Source organism: Antechinus flavipes, chromosome 3, assembly GCF_016432865.1.
Source record: "Antechinus flavipes isolate AdamAnt ecotype Samford, QLD, Australia chromosome 3, AdamAnt_v2, whole genome shotgun sequence".
NCBI classification, from domain to species: domain Eukaryota; kingdom Metazoa; phylum Chordata; class Mammalia; order Dasyuromorphia; family Dasyuridae; genus Antechinus; species Antechinus flavipes.
In genome coordinates, this window is record NC_067400.1 from 366826960 (window position 1) to 366835154 (window position 8195).

The following is an 8195-nucleotide window of genomic DNA, read 5'->3' on the forward strand; positions in this document are numbered from 1 at the left end:
AGAAAGGCATATAATGGCATTATCTGATAACATAAACTCAGTTTTTCATGTCTCTCTCTCTCTCTCTCTCTCTCTCTCTCTCTCCACACACACACACACACACACACACACACACACACACACACACACACACACATACTTTTAGGGAAGTTTCAGTTTCCTGTGACTTAATTTTAACACAACCAAGGTCGTTTGTAGTTGGAGAATTCCCTGTTTCAGGAACATTCCATTCCCCAAAAAAATGTCTCCAGAAAGTTATAAAGGCTACTTCAATTATTGAGAAAAAAGTGAAAGCCTATAGATTCAATACAACTTTTCAGAGGTTTTACAAGACTTTGGGTAGGGGGAATTTGTTTTTGTGTATATTTGTTTCTAATATCTAGAATTGTAAAATAGAAATCATAACCTTAATAATTGCCTCAAGGCATCTGTTTTTAAGTAAAATTTTACATTGCAATAATAAACATTACAAATAAGGGCAGGGTTTAATACTAAAACTTCACATAGGGTAAAGGTATTACAGTTGGGACAATAGAGCTGTATTTCAGAAACGAGGTTGTAAGTCCTCACTAAGCTATTTTCTCAAAAGTCTTAAGTTGAGGAGGATTTAAGGATTTATACTGCCTTTCAGCATTAGCTTCATAAATACTTACCCATCCTTTTTTGAGCACAAAAAAGAAACCATTGCTTGGACAATTCAGCACCTAGACTGTCCTAGATTCTGTGCAATACTTTCAATAAATACATTTTTTTTCCCTTCCTAAGGGCTTATTTTAGAAGTCAAAGAGGTCAAACAATTTATACCTAATTTTTTACAATTACTCCTCTTCCCAATGGGAAGAATTTTCTAATTTGGTACTTTTTTTGGGGGGAGGGTGGAGGATGTGTGAGAAACCTGGCAATATTCAAATAACAATTCAAAAAAATTAAAGGGAGAATTGAAAAGTAAGTAATTACTACAGACAGTCAATTTAAAGAAAAAATAAAACATGGCTGGGAGTTAAAATTTAGAGATAATCTAGGAAGTGTCAGGAAAAAAGGGAAGCTATAAAAAGTATTTAGCATGATTTGGTAGTGGAGGAAAATGAGCTATGGTTAGATTTTACAGCTGTAGGAATGATAAAGGTACAGCAAAACAAGGCATGGGTGATGAGAAGAAGAAAATAAAAAGAAACTAAGAGAAACTTTAAGCAGCAAGAGTTATCTGGATCTCTTTCATTGTCCTTTCATCATAATGAACCTGTGTGTGTGTGTGAAAATAACACTTGTTATTACATATTACAATAAGATAAGAATATGTACTTTGATTTATTTCTAAAGGGGCCAATCAAACTGTTCTTGTAGTTATAGTAATGTTTAACTATATTATATTTTTCAATAGATTGTAAGCTCAATGAGAGCAGGGTTAGCATTTTATTTAAAATATGTGTTTCACTGTCTAGAATAGTGTTTTGCACAAATGGGTACTTAATAAATGTCATTTGAATTAAATATACTTGAACTAGAATTACATAGAATGCACTGGTAAAGCCTAGTTGAGAACTAAAACTCTGACTTTATATCAACCAAGTTTAACATCAAGTGTTTTTCCAGGCACCTGCGTGACAGTATATATTGTGTTGACCTTGGAGTCAGGAAGACCTGAATTCAAACCTAACCTCAGACACTGATCCGTGGGATCCTAAGCTAATCAGTTTACCTCTGTGGGTCTCAGTTTCTTAAGTTTAAAGTAGAAGTAATAATAGCACCCACTTAGCAGGATTGTTGTGAGGATCAAATGAGAGTATTTGTAAAGCACACACTTAGTATTGTGGCTGTACTAAACTTGGCAAATAATAGGAGAATATTAAATCCTTATTTCATCCCTTTCTTCCTTCTCACAGAAATCCTTGTTTGTGACATGTGCCCCCACCCCACCCATTGTAATTGGTAGCTTCAGTTATCAATAATCAATCATTAGGAATGAGGGAGGAAATAGCAAATGAGTCTATGGCTGGATTTTAATGCATTTTTAAAGGAATATAAAGGGGGAATATCTCAAAGTAAACTTCACTAAGAATCTTGATAGGAATGGTTAGCTTAGGGAGCAGACTTAGGAGAAGCATGCTACCTGTCTTCAAGTTTTCAATGATCTGTCATGTAAAAAGAAGATTACTTGTAAAAAGGGGGAGCTATAGGAAATAGGGATGGAAGTTGTAATATTCTAGATTTAGACTTGTTAAAAAAAAAAAAAAACTTTACTAAAAACCAGACCTATCAAATGAGGCATAGACTACCTCAAATTTTAATAGGCTTCTCCTAAGCAGAGGTCATCACACAAAACCTCTTTGTATGATCTCACACAAAGATCACTTTTTAAATTTTGTCATGGAGGAAATTCCTGTTTATTTATGTATAGGTTTGTCTTAATTGTCTTGGAAATTCTTTTTTATCTCTTAGAATCTGTTTTTATGGTTCTTTTAATGAGGGCATGTTCATAACTGAGGGTATAACAAGGGTTATATTTGATTTATAACAGATTATTCACTAGTCAGAAGAATAGATTATTGTTAGAGTTCTGAAGCATAAATATGTTTAGGAAATAATTAAATAAAAATTATATTTGAAGATGGAAGAGATGAAAAAGATACTGAAGAATTGTAAAATAATACCATTTGAAAAATAATTATTAAGTATATTACAGTCCTTGATGGTCTGCACTTTGAATGCAAAGAAAAAAAAATACAATGAACTTGTTAAAATAAATTGAAGATATATTGATATCAGTTTTTCCCTGCAGCTGGGAACAAAGAAAAAGATCTTAAACTCGGTCTAGATCGCAGCAACCTCTCTAGAAATTCATTCAGGCCAGCAGGAAGATTAAATTTAAAAGTTGTTAGCATTCCATTTAAAAATATTACCTCTTAATTTATACTCTGAGCAGAAATGGCTTTAGATGTATCTTAATAGAACTACACCTTGATAGAATCTCAGATGCCATTGAGCCAAATTCTCTTTATAAAAATGGAGAAATTGAAGCACAGGGAAATTAATTGACTTACCCAAAGATACACAAGGAGTGTCAGAACCAGGATTTGAAGTTTTATCTTATTTTATCTTATATATTTTATCGATGTTGTCCATATTTGAAAGGACAGAGGGATCTGATTAGTGGGTGATAAAATATCTAGATAGTTTGCATTATATTAACAATTTAACTACAAAAATAAATGAGTTTTAAAATTTCCACCTGATGTTATCTTATAAAAAATGACTTGTATATAAAAGTATTGTCCTAATAGTGGTAATGATATCTCACATTTATATAGTGTTTTACAGTAAATGTTTGCAAACATAATTTTTACATAACAACCTTGTGTGATAATATATTATTATTCATATGACAGTTTTTAATCTATGTGTGAACTTATATATGTATGTATATGTATATATATACATATATGTGTCTTTTGGTTTTTGATTTCTTCTTTCACAGTGTGACTTATAGTGGGGATATGTACACATGATTGCATATGTATAACCTATATTGGATTGCTTGCCATTTTGGGGAAAGGGGATAAAAGGAAAGGAAGGAGAAAAGATTTGAAAGATTTTATAAAAAAGAAAATGTTGACAACTATCTTTACATGTAAATAAGATATTATTTACTCCAAAAAACCCAAAACAACAACAACAACAAACCCGCAAAAAGAAGAAGCCCATATCATAGACCTTATTCTGCAAGATAATAGTAAAAAACTATAAATGGCCTCAATTACAAGATTGGAATGTCATTCACACTTTTTTTAAAACCTGTCCCATCAACAGGAAACAAAAAGAATGTACCCAGTGTATCAAAACATCCTTGAATTTATCAAAAATGTGTCATGATGACCAAAGACTATGGGAAACAAAATTGGATTTTTTTTTTTTTTATACCCAGAGAAACTGCCAGGTGGCAAAATGAATAGAGTAGTAGACTTGAAGACATACCAGCTCAGTATGCTCAGTAGCTGATGACAGATTACAAGGTTTAAGACTGAATTCAACCTTTGTGATTCTCTTAAGTATTAAAAGCTTTTGCTTCTACAAGTTATTCCTCTCTGTGTCTCTCTCTGTCTCTGTCTCTCTCTTTTTCTGTGTTTCTCTTTCTCTCTCACATACATACACACGCATGTGCATGTGCATGCACCAGGCTATTCGATTTTTCTTTTAAGTTTTTATTTGAAGTTCTGGATCTTAAGGACCTGTATCCAGAAGTCCTAGGCTGAGGCCTGGTTCTGCAAGAAAAATGCTGCATCTCTATAAAAAAGTCATTAGGTCTCCTCTCAACTATCTTACTCTCTATCTTGCAAAATTTTTGTAAGTGTCTGAATCTAGATTTAATTTCAGATCTTCTTGTCTTCAAGTCTACTACTCTATTCATTTTGCCACCTGGCAGTTTCTCTGGGTATAAAAAAACAAATATCTCAAAAATGTATGATTTTTATCCATGTCCTTCCATTGTCCTTAATAGAAGATATGTCCACTACACTGGAGACCTTCTTCTGAGTACCAAAATGAAACCAAATATGTTTCCTCTCATTTTCGATCCATGACAAACTTACTTTCTTTTTTGTGTACAGTATAGGACAATGAACAGTTAAATTTCTACTTATATTGGTCATAAAAACTTATATAATTCCCTCTTACAATTTACTGTGTAATGAAATTGGCTACTGAGCCAAAAACTGAGTGTATTTGTAAAACGTGTAAGCTGATGCTTTCTTACTTTCTTTCCAGACAGGTTTCAAGGAAGAACAGTGCTATATCCAGCCAGAGGAAAGGACAATCATTTTGACAACCTTGTTTTTCCAGTTGGCTACTGTGCATCACTTAAATGCCTGACACCTCTTTTTCTTTGTTCCCCTTTTTATGATTTGAAATTAATGAGTAACCACACATAGGTAATCTGTGACACTGGGTAGTCCATTAAGGAAAGCACCAAGGGTACCAGCATGGCTATGAGATCCACCAGAGTCATCTACGGTTTTATTGATAACTCACTGATAATAAGAAGTCAGTGATAGCAGTAACTGAATCTGGTGAGAAGACCATATAAGCCCAAGAGAATAATCTGCTTGTCCAGCCCAGCATTGAGTCAGTCAGATAAGGAAGGCAGACCCTGTAACTGTCTATGACATTTTTACAGAAATAAATTTGCATCCTCTCTGAAGTGAGAAAAATACTACCAGAGCCGAGAAAATCTCTCTTCCCCAAGATGAGGGTTAGAGAAAGGAAAGTGTCTGTGCTATGTGGCATGTGTATGTGTGAGTTGAGCAACCAGCTTAAATTTGAATCTACTCTCCCAAAAAACTATGTGGATATGTAGAAGTGAGACTGTGTATCCCAGTTTCTGGGGATGTTATACTTTGGCCTTTGTTATTCATTCTCAGTAAATATCACTTTGTAAAAGCTAATTGGTGTTAATATACTAATTGATTTGGGAGAAATTTTAACTGACTTAATAATTTTGGGAAGCATACCAATAGGGGGCTTATGAGTTATAGTATTAGTGAACCCCAGTTCCTTGAGATTAAGCTTAGAATCCTGATGGGAACTTGTGATTTCATTGCTTTAGGGAACATGTAAGTGGGAAAATTCCCTTTACCAGTGCAGGATCTCACACCTTTTCTGCAACTTACAATCTTAGAGGGTTGCCTACAGTACTGAGAAGTTGAGTGACTTGTCAAAGATGATGTAGTCCATGTATGTCAGATACAAGACAGGAGATATTTCAAGCTGACTCATCTCTGCATCATGCTACCGCTTATGTAAAGATAATTTTTTTTAATATTGTAGTTTAGTAATTGCCATGCATGTTGCCTTCCAACTCTCTCCTTCATGAAGTTCAGTTTAGAGGTAATAATCTGTAAGCCTGTGGCTTCCTTTCATTTTTCGATCCCAATTTATATTCACCAGTATCCACATTCATATTAAAAAATTGCTAAATATTAGAGTAGATATTGTTTTAATTTGGAGGGTTTTGTCAAATTCTGCATTCAGCAGCTGATTTTCAATTTTTTCAAAAGATTAGCACATAGTTGTACTATGTACATGTATTTTTATTGTGTCCTGCTTTTGCTTGCATGCAGACTAAAACTACAAAAAATTGTACTCTGACTTACATGAAGTGATGCTAAGTGAAATGAGCAGAACCAGGAGATCATTATATATGGCAATAACAAGATTATACAATGATCATTTCTGATGGACGTGATTCTCTTCAACAGTGAGATGATTCAAACCAGTTCCAATTGTTCAGTGATGAAGAGAGTCATCTACACCCAGAGAGAGGACTGTGAGAACTGAGTATGGTTCACAACATAGTATTTTCACTCTTTTTATTGTTGTTTGCTTGCATTTTATTTTGCTTCTCTTTTTTTTAAACTGGCTTGATTTGATTTTCCTTATGCAGCACAATAATTGTATAAATATGTATGCATATATTGTATTTAACATATATTTCTACCATGTTTAACATATATTAGAATACCTGCCACCTAGGGGAGGGCGTGGGGGAAGAAAAAGGGGAAATTGGAATACAAGGTTTTACAAGGGCTAATGTTGAAGAATTGTCCACACATATGTTTTGAAAAATAAAAAGCTTTAATAAAAAAAAAAAAAAGTTGTACTCTTAATAATGTGAGATGACTAGCTATTCTATATCATGACATTTCTTGTTCCCACTAGGTACTTGATGAAATCAACTTTCCTGACTCCTTCCTTTGATTTTCTAAAGGAAACCTGCAAGTAGTGTAATTAGTGATAAATTATTATAATACTGATTTTGAAACTTTTTTTAATTAATCATCACTTTTGGAAAAAAAAAAGTATATCCATGCATTCCTAATACTTGTGTTTTTACTTATTTGTAAATTTTAATTTTAATCTGTAAAAATGTAATCTGTACTGAGCTAATAATTATATGCATTATTAAGCTTATACAAAATATAATTTTTTAAGGAATAAGACAAAAATGAAATTGTATTTGATCCAAGAGTCAATAGGGAGTCATGATGTAGAAGAGTGACATACTCATATGTGAACTTGAGGAAAATGATTTTAGTAGCTATGTGGAAGATAAATTATAGGGAGAAGAAATTAGATATAGAAGACTAGATAGGAAACTATTGCAACAGTTCAGATGAAAGATAATAAAGTCTTGAACTAGAATGATGGTAGTCAATAGAGAAGAAGGGACACATGCTATAGTTGTTGAGTTACAAATGATATGATTTAGCAACTGACAGGATATGTGAGGTGAGGAAATGTGTAGCGTCAAGGAAAAGATTCATATTGGAAACTGGGTCATGAGAATGATTCAAAATAAAAAGGAAAATAATGAAAAAGGTTGGGTTGGGGTTGTGTGTTGTAAGTTCTGCTTTGGACATGTTGATTTTGGGATATCTATGGGAATGTCCAAAAGGTCATAGACTTCCATTGGGAATATATGAATATGCAAATACATATATGTGTACATAGGTGGTGTATATATATGCATATATGTTCATATATATATACACACATACATATATACTACATATGCTCATGAGCATGTATATAAATATATGGATATAGAAATCATCTCTGTAGAAATTATCATTAAAATTATGTGAACCAATGAAGTCATCTAGTAAGACAGTATACATAGAAGAAGACTGAGAAAGGGTGATTGATCACTTATGTAGATGGAAAAACAAATGAGTGTCACATCAACTCAGAGGAAAGAGTATCTAGATACTTGGATCAGGTGCCCTCTGAAGGTCATTTGAAGATTGGCTAAAGGAGGTGCTTAATTGAGGACTATTGAAGGGATTGCTGTAGTGGCATGCCCTTGCAGTCAATTCATTGTTCACTGAGTATTATTCCACAGCTTCCCAGAGTATCTTGTCCACACTTTTTTCTATTTTTATAAAGTATGATGATGATGATGAAATATGAAACAGATGATTATATTTTCCATATAATCATGAATATTACTCATTAGAATTGCTAATAGGATAAGATTTTTTTTTTAAGTCTTGGTCAAGGTCTCATATTTGACACAATTATAATTTAATCACTTAGTTTGTTAATTATCAACTAGAATTTAATAAGAGCCCTAGGGGTCCATGACACCATATGGTAGGTGCTACACAGAATAGAGTAGATAGAATCCCTATACTCGTATTTCT

The 8195-nt window shown here is 33.1% G+C and overlaps 1 protein-coding gene across 2 annotated transcripts in view; it reads left to right on the plus strand.

The window, feature by feature from the left end:
- The window catches only part of LOC127554369 (ADP-ribose pyrophosphatase, mitochondrial-like), a 28839-nt gene extending 21348 nt beyond the window's left edge, over window positions 1–7491 (plus strand). Inside the window, exon 2 of one of the 2 annotated variants that reach the window (XM_051985812.1) lies at window positions 4762–7491. In XM_051985812.1, coding sequence (XP_051841772.1) covers window positions 4762–4925 — 164 coding nt within the window. In that variant the 3' untranslated portion in view covers window positions 4926–7491. The remainder of the gene's footprint in view (window positions 1–4761) is intronic. The other variant, XM_051985814.1, reaches the window with a different exon arrangement.
- Window positions 7492–8195: the final 704 nt, after the last annotated feature.